The 18,869-nt window shown below is 35.8% G+C and overlaps 2 protein-coding genes and 1 long non-coding RNA gene across 3 annotated transcripts in view; all 3 read right to left on the bottom strand.

The window, feature by feature from the left end:
• Window positions 1-18,869, bottom strand: part of LOC306866153 — a 527,798-nt gene that overhangs the window by 188,615 nt on the left and 320,314 nt on the right. The gene's annotated exons all lie outside the window — the stretch shown is intronic.
• LOC306865729 (cytochrome c oxidase subunit 5B, mitochondrial-like) lies at window positions 713-3,487 on the bottom strand. Its single transcript, XM_079410491.1, has 4 exons — window positions 3,344-3,487; window positions 2,914-2,984; window positions 1,846-1,945; window positions 713-1,756 (listed from the first exon to the last, which is right to left on the bottom strand). Exons 1-4 carry the CDS (start codon window positions 3,438-3,440, stop codon window positions 1,644-1,646), a joined length of 381 nt encoding a protein of 126 aa, XP_079266617.1. The 5' UTR covers window positions 3,441-3,487; the 3' UTR covers window positions 713-1,643.
• Window positions 4,808-11,948, bottom strand: LOC306865728 (drebrin-like protein B). Its single transcript, XM_079410490.1, has 15 exons — window positions 11,544-11,948; window positions 11,157-11,212; window positions 10,890-11,002; window positions 10,443-10,517; window positions 10,199-10,345; window positions 10,024-10,101; window positions 9,782-9,933; window positions 8,848-8,902; window positions 8,677-8,751; window positions 7,615-7,723; window positions 7,321-7,497; window positions 7,171-7,233; window positions 6,986-7,098; window positions 6,763-6,847; window positions 4,808-6,024 (listed from the first exon to the last, which is right to left on the bottom strand). Exons 1-15 carry the CDS (start codon window positions 11,624-11,626, stop codon window positions 5,888-5,890), a joined length of 1,518 nt encoding a protein of 505 aa, XP_079266616.1. The 5' UTR covers window positions 11,627-11,948; the 3' UTR covers window positions 4,808-5,887.

Below are 18,869 nucleotides of genomic sequence, written 5' to 3'. Positions count from 1 at the left end.
TAAATGACCCACTAAGGGCATTTTTCACATTTGTGAAGAAATCTCTTGATGCATTGATTATAATGACTTTCAAAGCAATAAACAAAGTGATGTGTGCCTGCAATGCTTATGAAACGATTAACATACTGTAGGTAGGTGCAGTAAACAGGAGATGAATTCCATTATGCTAATAACTATTAGGCAATCAAGATTAAAATGTATTTTTTGTCATATGAAGAGCAGACATAAAACCAATTTGCTCAGCCATTCTAAAAGAGAGAATATTAGCCTAGACTTACAGATATATCACAAATCAATAATGTGCAATCTGCATTTTTATAATTAACACTAAGATAGGAATAATATTGAAAATAAAGTATTAACATATATTTAACACTTGTAACACAACATATTTAAAATATATTGTTGCATTGTCAATTGCAGTAGAAGATTTTTTAAAAATGGGGACTATAAGACACTGTGTGAACTAATATGGAGAGTAAATTACAAAGACTTCACAATATTATCACACAAAGCAGATTATTTCATAAAATACTGTAGTTGTATGTTAGATATTTGACATTTAAGGCAACACAGAAATAATAAAGTGAGAGCATAATCTTGCTTTATGGCACCTATGCTGGCATTCTTCCCAAAGGCTCTTCATTTCTCATTCTTAAAAACAAATGACCCCTTGTGGACACAGGAAGAAAGCGCAAATACAGAAACAGATGAACTTCCTATTGGGAGTTTGGACACCTTTATGGCAAACCATATGTGAAAGGAATTAGGCCGTTTAATAAAAACACAAAAAATAAAGTAAAACTATAAGTCATGAAACAACATCAACCTTTCTAAATTCTAGAACTGCAATACAAATAGAAAAGCACCAATCATCAAGGGGACGTCAAGGTCAAAAAAGACATTTTATACAAAATTGATGTAAAATGGCAGTAAAAAGTTTGGACCATGTTATTCATCCCACAAAAAAAAAAATACTTTTCATTTATTGAAACAAAATAAATCAGCTAAACTGGAAAAATGTATTTTGAAATATCTAAATGAGAAATAATGGAATTAAAAAAACTAAATGCTGGAATTACTAAAATTGAAAAATAAATTAAATCTAAATTATAGAAATATATATTTTTTAAAAATGATAATGACAAAAGCACAATGAAATTACTACGCTACTACAAAATGACCTAACTAAATTTAGAATGGAAAGCGACAACATTAAAATGAACTTACACTATAATAGTAGATGAATAATACTAAAGGTTTGTAAAGAAATTCATACACATGGCACAATTTGGGTTTGTCTTCAAAACTAATTTCAAGCATTAAATTTAAATATTTTTAAGGTCATGAGAAACAAATTCAGTCAATCATGTCCAGATTTTTAACCAGAATTTAATGAATCTGAGTTAAACCACAAGAGTCAAAATCAGAGTAAGCATGTTTAATAGGTGTAACCAGACCAAATGCAAAACGTACACTCCAATAATTTAAGTAAACTGTTTTTTAGGAATTGTTAAAATGTTGTGTCCCACACCAGGAGGGCAGGTTACATCTGCTGTACTTCTTTGCAAAAAGACAAACATGAATGAGGTCAAGACGTCTCTGGAATTCTGGGATGCGACGCTGCGATGGAGGCAGCAGGATCAGTGAGGAAGCTCATGAGGCACTAGCTTGTAATGAGAGCCGCATGAAGGACAGCGCTGGGCTTCACCCTCATGGAGCCAGAACCAAACCACAGCCGTGTTGTCCTCCTCACCTGGACAGACACGCATACATGTGCTTAATACAACCTCTAACAAAATGAACTATAACATCAAGTACCTAGAATCAAGAGTTTTAACTTACAGACACAGCCAACGATTCTTTTGTTGGTGATGGACGGTACAATATGGGGGTCTGACTTTGACCCTGCATACTCCTTGGGCTTCAGCATGTTGAAAGGATCCTGGGAGATGGAAGAACATGAAATAAGTCAGTCAATTTAGAGTCTGTTTAAAACGTCCTTTAAAGGACTATAATCCCTGTAACACCAAGGTCACGATTGAATGCATATATATCCTTGACATTCATTTGAAAGGTCCTTGAAAGCATTAGAAACCCTGTATAGCATGTTTTTGGCAATGCCAAGGTAATGGGTTCGATTGCCAGAGAAAGAAAGAATGACCTGTAGAGCATGTCGTTGGCAACAAAAAGGTCATAGGTTTAATTCCCAGAGAGATCATGACTTAATAATATGCATATCCTGGAATCCATTTGAAATATCCTTTATAGGACTAAAATTCCTGTAGATCATGTCACTGGCAACAGCAAGGTCATGGGTTTGATTCCCAGGGAAAACATCACCTGATAAAATGTACAGCCTAAATGCAATGCTTCAAAATGCATAAATATTAAACATCAATGAGTAGTTCACCAAAAACTGAAAATTGTGTCATGGAATCATTCCAAGCCTGTATTTCGTTTGTGTGGAACACACAAAAATGAACCTTTAAGCAGCTAATTTCCATAACAGGAAAATAAATTCATTTTATTTTTACATTTTTATTATGTTCAAGATTCATGTATGCGTGTTTTATGTTTATATTAAATACGGCACCCATTAAGTTTGACATTAATGACATTTGGTCACAAAGGCTTTCTGCAAGTGAGAACTATAATGTCATTTCACAATGACATTGACATTAAACTTAACATGAGGCCATCAAATGCACCAAATTTAAAAGTCTAATTGAAAACTTGTGTCTTCTGCGGAGTCCTAGAGACATGACCTTTTAAGTTGTATGGGAAAAAAAACATGTCAATTTATGTAAGTGTAAGCAAATAATGACAATTTCATTTGTGTGTGAATTTGACCTTATTTGATTAAGCATAAACATTCAATTTGACAGCTTTCTGACAGATCATAATACATACTGTGCCTGTTTTCATAGCATTCATAATCTTCTTCTCCAGTCCAGTAGCCTGCTCCTCATCAGTGGGAATACCTGCGTGAAAAATTACAATTAAAAGACTTAATCAAGTCTCATTCCGGCCAGCAACTCAGAGTCTATTTCTGTATTTGTAGACTAGCCTATATGCTAATAGTCAACATAACGAATTTGTATTTTCCTTTTAAAGACAACCCAATATATACATCAACAATCCACATTAAAACTCCACAACAACACAATCTCGTAAAATATCCCATGAAAAATTATATTTAAACATATGTTTTCCCATTTAGACTTCCGATGCGGTAAGCGCATCGACCTCCGCGGAAGGCATCGCGTCCTTGGCACGCGTTCAAACTGCCTCTTAAATGATGCTGCGGCGCGTTTCGATGATTAAAAACACCCCGACTGACCTCCCGCCGCCATCCCTCTGCTCAGCGCGACCGCTGGAGAGGCCCTGCGGGTCACAACGGCCCGGACGGCGCTTCTCAGTAGTAACCTTGCGGCCATGTCTTCCTCTTCTCCAAAAACTGCCAGAATCGGGTTGATGACGTCGAAGAGGCGTTTCTGTAAACGTCGCGTGAGTTAGACGTCAGCAACCTATGTATTCCATACCCTCTGATGTGAAGTGAATGGCGATGGATATCGAACAGAAAAAGCTTTAGTTACAAAAACGTTCCATTCTAATGGTTATTTTAGCCACAATTACTGCTACTGATGTAAAATTCTAAAAATAATTTCAGATTTTCTTAAAACAAAATCTTTCATTAGGTATGTGTTCATTTGAAGTCAAATTATGAGTTGACCATGATTATGATAATTATGAGATGACCATGAATCCCTGTTTTGTTGTTGTTGTTTTGACATTTCATGGTTTTGTTTAGTATTTTGGGTTACACTTAATTTTAAGGTGTCCTTGTTATTGTGTAATTATACATTTAACCCTTGTGCATCAATAATAATAAAAAAAAAGTTACACTTAGGTCCAGAGTGGACAAAAATGACCATGTCAGAAAGAAAAAAAAAAGAAAAAAAAAAACGGTCATAAAAATTTGACGCTTGGGAGCACAGACTTAAGTTTGGTCTCATTTTAAAGAAGACCCATGGCAGATTATTGTTGAAGTAAAAAAAAGTATAAAACGTGATACCAAAAAAAGTTATACAGGTTTAAGTTTATGCAAATGATTTATGAACAATATTTTATTTTATGAATATTTTATATATGTAACATATTGAACTCTAAACCTCCTAGAAAATCAAAGCCATAAATCTAAATGAGTTGTGTTCCAAATTTGAGGTTGATATCTCAAAAAATTAGCTTTCAGTAAAATTTTGTTTGGGCGCAGTATCAAATTTTCCCCAATAGATGCCAGCAATACTCCGCTGGTGCACATAGTGGTTGGATTTGTGATTTACAGTAGAGTTTTTCTTTCTCAATTTTTACAAGAACACACACATCTATACCAACACACCCACACAATTATAGCTGCGTTATTTATCCAATTGGCTCTATAATATGCAGAAGCAAAAAACAGGAACAAAGCAAGTATTTGCTTTATAGACCCTTAATAGACCAAACCTGAAAAAATGGCACCATTTGGTAAAAAAAAATATTTTGAAGCCTTGCCAACAGAATGAAAGCCTATTAACAAAAATTGCATAATTTTATAGTTAAACGGCTCTGCGATTAAAAATAGGGTTTCAATGGGGACATTTTTGTCCAAAAGGCGCTGAGAGGAACATTTTTGTGTACCTAGTGCATAAAAATTAGAAGCTTGGGAGCACAGACTTTAGTTTGGTCTCATTTTAAAGAAGACCCATGGCAGATTATCATTGAAGTAAAAAAAGGTTAAAAAAAAATGAAACCAAAAAAAGTTATAGAAGTTTACATTTATGAAAATACTTTATGAACCATATTTTATATACAATATATATTTTATGTTACATGTTGAACTCTAAACCTGCTAGAAAATCAAAGCCATAAACAAGTTGTGTTCCAAATTTGAGGTTGATATCTCAAATGAAAATGAGCTTTCAGTAAGGTTTTGTTTGGGCGCAGTACCATATTTTCCCCATTAGATGCCAGCAAAACTCTGCTGGTGCACACAGTGCTTGGATTTGTGATTTACAGTAGTTTTTCTTTCTCAAATATTACAAGCACACACACATCTATACCAACACACCCACACAATTATAGCTTCATTATTTATCCAATTGCTTCTATAACATGCAGAAGCAGAAAACAGGAATAAAGTGAATATTTGCTTTAATAGACCAAACCTGAAAAAAATGGCACCATGGTAAAAAGTTTAATTTTGAAGCCTTGCCAACAGAATGAAAGCCTATTAACAAAAATTGCATCATTTTACAGTTAAACAGCATTGCAATTAAAAATAGCTGTTTAATGGGTTTCAGTGGGGACATTTTTGACTTAATACTGGTTTTGTGGTCCAGTGTCACAAATGTAAGTCTTAGCTGTTTTAACTGAAATAAACTGATCTTAAAATATATCAGTGCCTTAGTTTTGTCTCAAGACGAACACCAGTAATGTTTTTTTTCTAAGGCACATTTATAAAAAATTATTGAAATGTTCTAATTGAACTATGGCCTGATCCTGGTTTAGTCTAAGACCTGTCTGTGAAACCGGGCCCACGTGTACCTAGGGTTAGAATTTGGCGTAGGGTTACTCGCATGTAATTATGCATAATTAATTGTTATTATAATAGTAAGTACATGTAACATGCAACAAGGACACCTTAAAATAAAGTGTTACCTATTTTGTACAAACTATCTTGTAAATACCATACATTAATATGGAAATCATTCAGTACTGTACTTTTTAATAACTAATTTTACTCTAAACTCTAAATTTTACTCTAAACTCTAAACTCTAAACACACACACACACACACAATCATTTTGTCACATGATATTGCATCTGATTGGTTACTGAAGACTTAAAGAAGCTCAACATAATTAGCAGGAAAAATTCCGTAGTGACCGTCAGGACCGTAACCTCTCCACCAGCCCTTATCTATCATCTCGATCCCTGTGATAATATCATCCGGGTCAAAGGTGATCTCTGTGTCATCCGCTAAATGAGAAACAAAGAAGAATATACAATGCATTAATTGATTACCACATCTTCATTTATTAAAAAAGATACTGTAAAGTAATTTATTTTCTAAATAACAACAAGAACAAGAGATACCCAGAATTTATACTGTAGGTGTAACGAGACGTGAGGCACGATGATCCATTTGCAAGGCTTTATTAAAAGGCGTGGTCATGAAACAAGCATTGGTCGGTAAACGGCAAACAGACATAGACGAGGCAAGACAAAGAGTAATCGTAAGGCAAGCGTAGGTCGGTGATCGGCGAACAATATACAACAGGGCAAGACAGAGGGATTATCCAAGTACACGAGCAATAATCCAAACGAGGAGCAAACAGAGTCCGAACAGCAAGGCAAAGGGTTAATCCAGGAAACACGGGCAGATATCAAAACACGAGAAAATAGGCAAGGCAAGGCTATAACAACTGAGTGGGCTCCGTAGAGTAGCTATCGCTAGGATATACACTATACAATACTCGGCAGAGAGGAAGAGGAAGTCCATGGTTTATGTAGGGTGTGTGATCAGTGCAATCAGCTGTGTGTGTCATTAGTGCAATGGATGATGGGAATTGTAGTCTCAGGTGGCGTGCAATATATATATATATATATAATTTGATAATATTTAGATTAATTCAACTTTTAAATATTTATATATGATTAATTTATGATAAAGAAAAGAAAATATCTTCGATAATATTTTAGAATTAAACCACTCACAAGCTTGGTAGTCATATAGTGCTCTTGCGCAGATGTTCTGGTTTTCACCCGTCTCCTCTTCTTCACCAGCATGGGTTTGGAAATCCTACAAATTATACAATAAATAATGGTATTTATTTGACACCAAAATCTACAGTACATAACATTTTATACCCTGCTGAAGTATTATTATTACTGAAAAATATGTCCTAATAAGGTTTGGATGACATGATAAGGTACCAACCAGGTTAACGTTCTCATAAAGACTGTCATGTGAGGGCACGCTCGTGTAGATGTTGTTTACATCATAATGTTGCTGCTTCCCAGCATCAGGGCTCGGTCCCTCCTCACCTGAATCTGCACACAGTAAATAAGATTTCACACATAATTATAACACACGTTAATAAGCGTCACAGAGAGAAAACATACCATCCCATTCATCTTCAAAACCCTCGGCTTGTTCAGATACAAATGGATCATCAGAGAAGGGGTCTGAAAGACAGAAATAAAGCAACTTATAACTTAACTGATATATAATGTCAAACCACAGAAACAAAGAGGATTGGTGGTTTTATTCACCTTCCTTTTGTACTGGGAAAGCAGTAGTTTCGTGCACAGGAGAGACTGGAGCTGGTACATGTGAAACTGATGCGGCTGCAGCAGGGCAATCTGGAGATAAGGGCTGAGACCTGCTTTCATTGGGAGGGTTTTCTGCACTGACTGCTTGCTGGGAAAAAAATGGGCTTCTCAGCTGACCTGAGGGAAAAGACATGAATTTCTGAATTTTGGGATAAAAGGCTTGGGACTGTGCGCATGTTTTATATATGAGGTTTGTCAGAAATTGATGAATTGTTGGACAGGAGTTTTCTTTACCTGGTCGAGTGGCTGAAGAAGGTGTTGCACAGTTGGCCAAACTTCTCTCCTTCTGCATGAACAGCTCCCTGGGATTGATGGAACGCTGAGAGATGACTGATGCTGCCTCCTGAAAAAAGGTAGAATAGGCTGTTTTTTCATTTCTTTTATGGCCTTTCTTACTTACTCTTTAACATACAACAGAGTAAAATCCCATTTATTTTCTCCTTAAAGAACTTGTTTTTTAATGATAATGTGTAAATCCTCCAAGACAATCCTCCTGCCTTGAGCACCAATTGATTATATGCACTACTGTTCAAAGTTTTTGTTTTTTTTGTGTGAAAGAAATGAATACTTTAATTCAGCAAGGATGTGAAAAATTCATCAAAAGTGACAGTACAGTAAATTATTTATATTTTTAAATAAAAGCTGTTCTTTTTAACTTTCTATTCCTCAAAGAATACTGAAAAAAGGTGTCATGGTTTGAATGTACCACAAAAAATACATGATTTGAACGTACTACAATAATATTTAGCAGCACAACTGTTTAAATGTTTGAGTAGCAAATCAGCATATTAGAATGATTTCTGAATAATCATGTGACACTGAAGACTGAATAAATTACATTTTAAAAAATATTAAAATAGAAAACCATTATTTTAAATTGTAATAATATTTTAGAATATTACTGTTTTTACTGTACTTTCATTATATATTATCAAATAAATACCTGATAAGCATAACAACTTTGCATAAAAACCTAAAATATATTGTTTTTTAACTTACAACCTGGCACAGTAAGTTAATATTTTTATATTATACAATTCTTTAATATTTTATTACACAATTCCCAATGCTTTGTGGGAAGCGTATTTCATTTGATCATATAAAAATGGTCTGATTTTCTTTAAACCAGTGATTCATCTCTGAGGTTTTGTACATGGCTTATAACTCTTTACTAAAGAGTTTTTGAAATCTCTAAGGAGAAAATCAATGGGAAATATACTTTGAGATCCAAAGACACTGTCGGTGTGGGTGCTCACTTGTGCTGTATTTATTTTGACTCATCAAAGGTGAACTCACATTGGCCTTCTGCACAGACTGAGATCGCAGTATTCCTGCTTTGACAGGAGACTGCTGTTCCTTCTGCTCTTTCTCCTTAACAACAAGTGAGGGAATCAAGAGTGACTAACATGATATATTAAATATGATTTTATAATGTTCAGATGTATTGAAGGAAAGTCATCATTTTACCCATTTTCTCTGCTCCTGTTCTTTATTCTCTGCCTCTTGTTTCTTTTCAAACCGCCTGTGAAACACCAAGGAGGAAGTTATTTAACAGACACATATAGCCAAAGCAACTTAAAAAGTTTGAGCACAGTAAGTTTTTTTTTATGTTTTTGAAAAAGCTCTCTCATGCTCAGTAAGGCTGCATTTATTTGATCAAAAATATAGTACAAATGGTAATATTGAGAAATATTATTACACTTTCAAATAACTGTTTTCTATTTCAATATAATTTTAAAATGTAATTTATTCCTGTGACGCAAAGATGAATATTCAGCATCATTACTCCAGTCTTCAGTGTCACATGATCTTTAAGAAATCATACTAATATGCTAATTTGCTGCTCAAGAAACATTGATTATTATCATGAATGTTGAAAACAGTTGTGCTGCTTAATATTTTTGTGGAAAATCATTTTTTGATGATTCACTGAAAGTTCAAAAGAAGTGCATTATTTGAAAAACAAACCTTTTGTAACATTAAAAGGTCACTTTTGATCAGATTAATGTGTCCTTGCTGATTAAGAGTATAAATATATTTCTGGTCCCAAACTTTTCTGAGGCTGGATATGGATAATGGATAGAGAGTCAGACTTGTAACCCGAAGGTCGTGGGTTCGAGTCTCAGGTCCGGCAGGGATTGTTGGTGGGTGAGTGAATAACCAACACACTCTCCACCCTCAATACAACGACTGAGGTGAGACTGGATTGGGGATTGGCTGCCCACTGCTCCGGGTGTATGTTCACTACTAAGTGTGTGCACTCTTGGATGGGTTAAATGCAGAGCACAAATTCCGAGTATGGGTCACCATACTTGGCCACACACCACTGCCCTTTCCCCTTTGAATGGTAGTGTATATACTGTTTTGATGTTATGTATAGGACAGACACGAAATCACTTGCCTCTGTTGGTTGATCTCTTTCTCTTTCTCCCTCCGCCTTTGTTCTCTCTCGTCTGCCTCTCGAGCATCCCGCTCCTTCCGTTCTTTCTCCAGACGCTGCCTCTCCTCATTTGCCTTCCTGCGCTCCTCCTGACGGCGAGTCTTTTCATCTTGCTGATAAAGGAGATGGAAGAGAACGTGTCAAGACAACAAAGAGTAGATGAGGAGATAAAAGCATTGTGTTTTACCGTAGCGTCTCCTCACCTCAGCCTGAGCCCAGAAGTTGTCTCTATCCGTACTTTGGATTTCAGCTAAAGCACTGACCTTTTTATAAACAGAACCCTGTGGGAACAAATACATTGGAATAAGAAGGCAAACATGCAGACATTCAAAGCCTCTCTAAATATGAGGTATAGACATAATTCATCGCTTCTCTCACCACACGTCCCGGAGATTCATAGTTATTGTTCTGCTTTGATTCTTTGTGGATGTTGTAGTTGACGCCCGAGCCCTTGGACACCTTCTCCATGATGGCAGCAGGTTCAACATCATCATCTGATCGAGCGTTGATGGTCACATGGGCACCCTTTCATAAAATACACATTCAAATTGAGGAATTTGTTGTGAATTAAATTACATGACCCTAATGTAACTACAAAATGAAAGCTGCGTCTTACACTCACCCTCAGAAAATTGGCCATTGAATGAACGTGATTGGCACAAACACCCTTTCTAACGTCCTTGACTCCCTCGCCAGTCTGAAACCAAATAGATGATTTGTAAAACAGAAATTGAGAGAGGGATAGTTTCATATGAATTAAGTAGTTTAATCCAAGTTATGCAAAGAGATACTGTCGCTTTATAAGATTTATATGATCAAAACCTAACTTTTATTTTATGGTGCCTTTATGACCTTTTTGGATCTTCCCTGGAATTTCAATGGAGGGACAGAAACTTCTCAGGTTTCTTTTAAATCTTAATTTGTGTTTTGAAGATAAGTCTAGTTTGGATCTTGAGGTACTATTAGGATCTTGAAGGTTGACAGAATTTGTATTTTTTTCACTTTACATAATAAAGTAGGCTAGTTCTCATCAGTACGTTTGGTTTTGGACATTTTTGTCAATTCGTACCCAGTTGATGAGCACAAACTTGGGAACTCCAGAGCTGGGGTCCAACACTTTACAGAAGGCGTACATGATTTTGCCGCTGTTCAGTTCCTCCACCATTTCTTCAAGCCCACCATCTATGGCACATTCAGAGAAAACACACAAGCATTTGTAACTGTGAACTGCTGCTGACTCATCCAATAGGACAAAAAAAGGGAGAAAGAATGACATCACTTTATTGGCACTCTTACCTGCATTCTTTAAGATCTTATATGAAACAAATTCACTCACCTCCCTTCCCTGCAACCCGAATGTCATTACTGTTTCCTTCATAGGTGAACAACACCCTATAATCAAAAAATAAGACTTATTTGTATGCAGGATCCCTCTGTTACAAAATGACTGAAGATTACAAATGACAACAAACATCTATAACCTGCAAAATCATCCACAGATTAAACAAATAACCATTAATTCCCTTTTGAGCCTGAGTTATGTATACCTGGATTTCTTTAAAAGTAATTTGCATGTTATGTTAAAGAGAAATGCCTCATTTGAAGCTACATTTTATGAATTTAGTAGGTTAAACTGTCTAATTACTCTTAGAAAATATCATTCATTCATCCATTTTCGATAGTGGACTATGTTGCAGTATGATTTGTAACACGTAGCTCTTACCAGTTTGTGCTCGTTCTCCCGTTCACCACTTCATTATAAGCGTCTGTGAGCGCGGGTCCGTTTTTACTCAAGTTTACTGCCATAGTGGGTCATAAAGCTTTAACAGAACTTTTAATGGAGATATAATCATAACCCTCTCTTCCTCTTTCAGCGGACCGTCTTCTGCCGTTTTAAAAAGGCACCTGTCCCGTGAAATCTGGTTCAGCGAGTTTTATAGGAATTGAAACGAGGAAGAGAGAAAACGTGCATTTTCTATGCAGTCAAATATCCCTTAAATATTTGTTAAGGAAACAGGTATAGAAAATATTACATGTTGTTCGACGAAATATATTACAGAGAAAATGTTTCTGTCTTTCTAGCGATCAATATATTAGCATTGAATCATTTTAGCGAATCGGTTTGTTCGGACAGTTTTCATTGAATCAGTTCAAATGACTCGCCGATATCTTAGTATTGCACGCGCGCCATATTGTTTAATTTTTTTGTGTCAAGTTGTGATATTGTTCGCCCATTAGCCTGTTCTTAACAGTATGAGCAGCAGCTTTAACGTTACCGTTAAAACCAAAAGTAATTTCGCAAACAATCGTTTGGACTGAATCACTGTTCAAAAGAATCATTTGTTCGCGAATCGCAAGTTAGTAGCTATTGATCAATCTAAGGCCACAAGGGAACTGGTTGGACTAGTAAAATCGCATTTTTTGCAATCACTTTAAAGGCTAAACATAATACAATGCATCAGCCTTGCTTCAGAGTTTGTATAGACTGACAGAGCAAGAGAAATACAAGTGAAACATTCATTCAAGCGTAGTACCCAAATGCAACATATTTTGCAAGTTATAGCCTACTATGCTGCATTCTGGAGAAAAATGGTCTCTGATCTTGTCAGGTGATGTCCAAACTCATCAGGCATTGTAGGAAAGACTCAGAGCTGTTATCTTGGCAAATTAAAAAAAAAAAAAAAATTGAATAAAAGTGTCAATAATTGTGGCAAATGTGTATTAGATTTATTTCATAATGAGATTTCCCCCAATTTAATTTGTTTTACTTAAACGAACGGTTAGGTTTTTGTGAATTTTTTTTTTTTTTTTTTTTTTTTATGAAAGTTCAAAAGGGTTACAATGCAATTTTATTTTCACATGCTTCTTTGTTGACATTTAGGCCTTCCAAAGGTGCCACGTTTACACGACACTGTCAGAGATACCACTGGCTTAGCTGGCTGGTTTTATGATATTAACATAAATAAGTGAAAAAAGTATGATGTTTACAAATAAAAGTCAATACCATTGAAGTGAATGTTAAATTTATCAGTAATAAACATTTGAGAAATTGTTGTAGATTGATAGTCAATGTAAAAAGAGCAAAACTTTGAACTTTAAACGTGTATTAATTTGTTAATTTGAATCATGTAAGTGCATAGAATGTTATATAGCATGACTGAACGTTTATCTCTCCTCCTGTAGAAACATTAAGCCTGACAACATCCTGCTAACCTCAGACGGTCACGCGCGATTGGGTGATTCTGGCTCCTGGCTCCAGTCCAGGATGATGGCTGGTGATGTTTGTCTGCCGTTAAATGGCTGCTCACTGCTCCAGGTGTGTGTGTGTGTGTGTGTGTGTGTGTGTGAGAGAGAGTGTGTGTGTTCTACTCACTGGTGTGCGTATACACTTTGATGGGTCAAAGTCAGAGCACAAATTTTATGGGTTACCATATTTGGCCTCATGTCACGTCACTTTCACTTTAAAAACATTAAAACCCAAACCAACACATTCTTACCTGTGAACGTTAATTCAGTTTCTTCAGACATTTAAAATTTGGCAGTTTTTACAACCAGATGCTGCACAATGTTGTGGCATCTTGTGATACTGTGAGTGATGTCACTTTGACCGTTCCAAGATGACGGATATATCGACGTGTCTGGAGCGCTTAAATGTGGCAACCTATACATATCTATGAGGACAAAGGCATCCGGCTATCTAAGAAGATAGAGACACTTTAACTGATCAAACAAGAAGACAGCAAACACATGACTGCGACAATATAAGGTTTGTATTCTTTTTATGGTTTTGGTGTTCTTCATCTGATACACTTAGTTTTAAAATAAGTGTATCAGATGTATTCTGACACATACATGGATGTCTTTCAGCTAAGCCCAGATATCTGCACACACGAGAACGTCCCCTGAATGCAATTATAGATAATGTCTGCTCCATGTTGCACAGATGCCAGATTTCAAATATTCCATAAATCAAAAACAATTCAAGAGTTTTTCCTAGCAGTTTCCAGAATGAAGCTGCAAATTCTTTTATAAATTACATTATTATTGTACCTTTTTGTTTGTTTTAACAACTTGCATCTATTCTATTCTATTCTATTCTATTTTATTCTATTCTATTCATGTCACTCAGGACTAAAACAAGAGCTGCAGTTATTAGACTGACCACACGATGTCGCTGTTCTCATGATTTTGGCACCTCATTCCGCTCATGCTGGAAGACTTATTATGCAATCAGCTTATTATAACAAAATGGAGAGAAAAAAGAAATAGCTTGTAAAGGGAAAAATCTTAAGATACCATATTATAAAAATACATTTAAGGGAATTGCATGTTTTGTCCATGTGGTCCCCAAATCTATATCATTTTACACTACATTTGAAACAGATGAACTCAGCACTTCAGTCTTCTCAAAGGATTTGAATCAGAGTTTAGGCCTATCTCACAATTTCAACCGCATTAATTAATCTGCCAGAGAGAATCATATGCATGCAATTAAATCCCGCTATTTTCTGTGACCGCATGTGCAGTTTGAGCCAAGACCGTGAATGAATTAATCACAGATTTTCTCACACGAAGGCTCAAAACAGATGATCGGCAGTGCTGAGTTCGATGTGAAAGGGGAACTTGCGCCTCTCAGAGTACAGTGAGAGTTTCAATAGCAGATTCCTATTTACGTGATTTGAGTAACACACTTTTTTTTTCCACAGAGCGGTCACGGGTATCGTTCTGACCCCTCCCAGCACCCGACTGTTCGTGATATGGCACTGCCAATGCCTTTTGGCCAGATTTCAGCTCCTGCTGTCAGCTCCAGAGTCTTAGTCTCTGGCTAAGATGACCCAGTCTTGCGCTCGGTGTCATGTTGCAGCCCCGGCCGTGTGAGTGTGTGTGTGTACCTGCATGCAGGGTTGTGCTAAGCGCGCCTGTTGACAGGTATGATATAGAGTGCATCTGCCCCCTGAGCCCTCTCACACACAGCAGACAATTGAGTGCAAGATTGTAATGGGAGCAGGGCCCCGAGGGCCCGGCCGCTGGGCTGGGAGGGCCGTGGCTCCTGTGTCATGGTTAGGCTGGTGTCAAGGTTTGAGTTTACAATCAACCCCCAGTCTTTCTCTCTTTCTCTTTCTCTCCACACACACACACACACATACACTCAGCATTTCTAAGCCACGTGCCTCACAGATCTCTGAGATCTCTCCCTTGAGGCCAATCCCTCGCAATCAAAATTAATTGCCTGTCCTTGAAACTGTAATCGGGTTTCACTTTCTAGCTTTTTCACTTTTGAGCTCAACAGGCTCAGATATTTCATGCGCATTGTGATTATTGTTAGTTTAACACTGGATGCTCGCATGAATGCAAATGTTTTGCATGAGCGAATCTCACAAATCTTGTAAAGAACATGATTTGGTAGCATGGTGATATTTGAGAACATGATTAAATAGCTTTACCGCCTATCTTTACAAACGATCTCGTGAAAAATTATCCAGGTTATATTTCTCCCCAAAAGAAATATTTTGCTGTTAAATGTTAAGTTAAAAAGATATATTACATTATATTATCTTATATTATTATTATTTTTTAAACATATACACATTCACTGTGGATTTTTTTTTAAAGAAGCAAATAAAAGTTTGCATTGGAGTACATTTTACAAGAAAATACTATTTCTACTTTCTAATAAACATTTAATTGAATGTGTTACTTGCTGTCATTGTAATTAATAGTGATAGTTTCTTTTCTATATATATATATGTGTGTGTGTGTGTGTGTGTGTGTGTATATATACACGTATATTATAATTAAATATATATTTTTTTTTTGTTATGTAGTTTTTTTTTTTTTTTTTACAATTTCTTACAAAATACTTTTGTAAATTATATCAATCTAACTGTTTGTTTGTTTTAATAAAATACAACTATTATATAATTATATTGGCACCCCTAAACATATACTATATTTAGGGGCCTGTATCACCACATTTTCACCTCAAAATGAAAAGAAAAATAAATATAGGAAACTAGTATAAAATTAGAAAATGATGCTATAGAACAATGCTATTTTTTAAAGTAAATTAGTCCTGTTTTGATTAGATTTTCTTAAGCATTGCTCCTCCTGTCAAGACGTGTTTTGCCCTTATAACCCTTTTTTTGGATTTTCTAAATTAGGACTTGCATTATCTGCTGTGCAAACACAGCTTTGCGGTCCATTTCCTCCAGACTGGTTTAAGACTGTGAGTCAACATTAGCAGTCAACTGGTGGATCGTATAACATACAACTGAGAAAGAAGCTTAATTGAACTTTTAAAAGGTTTTTCAAATAACTTTGTCACATTTTTCCTACTTCTAGTTTTGCATGATGTCAGGCTGGCTGTTTTGGGACTTTTAGTTAGAATTTTCACCGGCAGGTCGCTATACACATACAACACCCTCATGGCCTGGGGGCTTTTTTTGTTTAACGTGTGATTGTTTGTGCCTGTTTCCCACTCAAACGCTTAGAATAAATAATCGCCCACCCCCTCTCACTGCTTACTTCTCCCACGGACTCACACACACACTCAGTCCCATTAGCATCTGATTTGATACACATCATGTTAGTAAATGAATGGAAAGCCTAGTGAGTCCCCCCTGCCAGGCCAATTGATGAAATGCTCCTCAGGTGCAAACATCTCTCCAGGGCCGCTAATCAAACCCCCAAGCTCACCGAACCTCCTTATCAGAGCCGTCCTTAATTAAGAGCCATTAACATTCTTTCTCACACCTTACTTTCAGCCGAGGGGCCTGGCGGGTTCCAGACCCCTTGCTGTCAGGCTTGAATGAGCAATGCGCACATTTATTCACAGGCCTGAGCGCAGCATGCTGGCCCTGAGCCGGATGGTGCCAGACCCCTGTCCCGCCTGCACGTGCAGCTCAAACACAGCGAGAGAGCCGCTTTATTGTGTACATTGTGGCCATGTAATGTTTATTAATGCTTCGGCCATGTAAACCTTTGTTTATCGTGCCAGTAAAGCCTCTCGCAATATTGCATTGTGACAGATGATGAAGGCTGGCGGTAATGAGTGTCCATTGCTCCGGGACAGCTGCTAGCGCTTCACAGCACAATACAGCTGGTCTGCTCTAATTACCTCGGCCGTGAGCTGGTCATCTGAGAAAAATGTAAACCATTCAGAAGGAAACAGTGAGACGGCTTCAGAGTGAGTTATTGATAATGTGGCATGTAGCACTTCATCTGGACTTCACGCTGCTTCCTGAACATAAATTCATTTGGACTCAAGTGCGTAGCGTGCATTTGCACGGAGCATGTAACCTAGCCATCATTATAACTGATTGTTCACACGTGGCCATTTCTGATAGACAAATAATATAATTCTTTGTCATTTTAAAGGAAATGAATGTAAAATGCGTCAGTGAGTTGGTTAATTCACTATATTCAGTCAATTGAATATATTATCTTTAACAAGACAGCAATTTATGTGTATGTTAAATAATTTATTATATTTAGCATAAGCTCATTAAGAATTAGACTACATTTTTAATCATTTGTCATGATTAAAAATGTGAAACTAATCTCACATTATTTCAAATGTAAAGTTTTATTATAATATTATCTGTTGCCTTTAAGTTATATTATTTTAATTTTCATGTTAGTGAGTTGGTTAATTATCTTTAACAAGATAACACTGTAAAATGCTATCATTTTTATTTGATCTTTTTATTCATGGTGAAAATCTAAACTGTATTTAACAAGACATGCATTTACTTGCTAAATCAGATATTATTTGTAGCAAGAAGAGACTAAATCCTGTTTTAGGACTGTTAAGATATTGAAATTATTTTTATGACAATTAATTTACCCTATTTCATTATTGTAATGCAAAAGTAAATCTCATTCTCAATAAAATAATGTTACATAATTTAAATTGGAAAGTATTTATATATTATGATAGTATTTGTTGTACTTGCTTATATACACATATATACATACACACACACACACATATATATATCTTATTTTTAGGACTAGATTTTGACATTATTTTCATGACAATTGAACCCATTTCTCATTTTTCCAATGCAAAAAACAAACAAACGCATTCTCATTATTAAATGTGAAAAAAATGTCAAATGATTTAAATTTTAAAGTTTGAATACATTATGATAGAATTTGTTGTACTGCTTTTCATTTATATTAATTCTAATTTTAAAATTATATTGTGTCTGAACTGAATCATTCTCATATTACCTGCAAGGCAAAACTGAATATTGACATTGTGAATATAACAGTGTTTGTTCCACCAGCAGATTTATTGTTGAGCTCTTTATGATTTGTCTGTAATCACACAGACTCAGAGGTCAGTCAGGAGGCCATTAGCTGTGTATCACCGTTTTGATGTGCACTCCTGAGGCGTAAACATCACCTCGATTCGCTTTGACACTTTTCACAGGGGACTTTTACAACCTGTGGGTTGCGGTGGTTTAAACGACATTGTTTGCTTTGACTGTGGTTAGCACAGCCCTTACAGCGTTTAATGGTTTATTTGGTGTGCTGAGAAGAGGCTTGTTTTTGACAGAGTGACTGCTTTACGGTGAGAGTTTGTGCCCTAATAGTACCTCATTTCCTGTCCACACTAGACTGGCCAAAACAGAAGCAAACTGATGGCACGGTAAAGCCAAACGCCTCAGATAACACCTCTGCTGTCCACATGTCCTACACTAGAGGACTGTTCATTTTGAGGTATTCTGCAAAAATGGCTCTGATAAATGTCACAATTGTAATTTTAATGGAAAATAATGTAAAAGTACTACAGTAAGCTGGTTAGCTTATCATAAATTAAGTAAAAGATTATTATGATTATTATTAAATTTAACAATACAATGTCTAATTTTCTGTCAAACGAATTTTTTGCATTTATAATATATAATATTATAAAATTTATATTTTTATATTTTAAAAATGTAATTAGAAAAATATATAATATTTTATTAATATAATATGCCATTTAATAATACTAAATTAGGCTTTTGATTTTTTCTTTACATTTTATAAATAAAAATCA

This window comes from Barbus barbus (assembly GCF_936440315.1).
Source record: "Barbus barbus genome assembly, chromosome: 47".
Taxonomy (NCBI): Eukaryota; Metazoa; Chordata; class Actinopteri; order Cypriniformes; family Cyprinidae; genus Barbus; species Barbus barbus.
The sequence above is the reverse complement of the archived record's forward strand: the minus strand, read 5'-3'. Positions and strand labels throughout refer to the sequence as shown.

Coding starts and splice junctions, on each gene's coding strand:
- LOC306865729 (XM_079410491.1), bottom strand. CDS start 3,440: ATGGCCGCAAGGTTACTACTGAGAAGCGCCGTCCGGGCCGTTGTGACC. Junction 1,946..2,913: donor ATGCTATGAAAACAGGCACA/GTATGTATTATG, acceptor TCCATCTCCCAG/GATCCTTTCAACATGCTGAA. Junction 1,757..1,845: donor AAGAATCGTTGGCTGTGTCT/GTAAGTTAAAAC, acceptor GTGTCTGTCCAG/GTGAGGAGGACAACACGGCT.
- LOC306865728 (XM_079410490.1), bottom strand. CDS start 11,626: ATGGCAGTAAACTTGAGTAAAAACGGACCCGCGCTCACAGACGCTTAT. Junction 8,903..9,781: donor AAAGAGATCAACCAACAGAG/GCAAGTGATTTC, acceptor GGTGTTTCACAG/GCGGTTTGAAAAGAAACAAG. Junction 8,752..8,847: donor AACAGGAGCAGAGAAAATGG/GTAAAATGATGA, acceptor CTTGTTGTTAAG/GAGAAAGAGCAGAAGGAACA.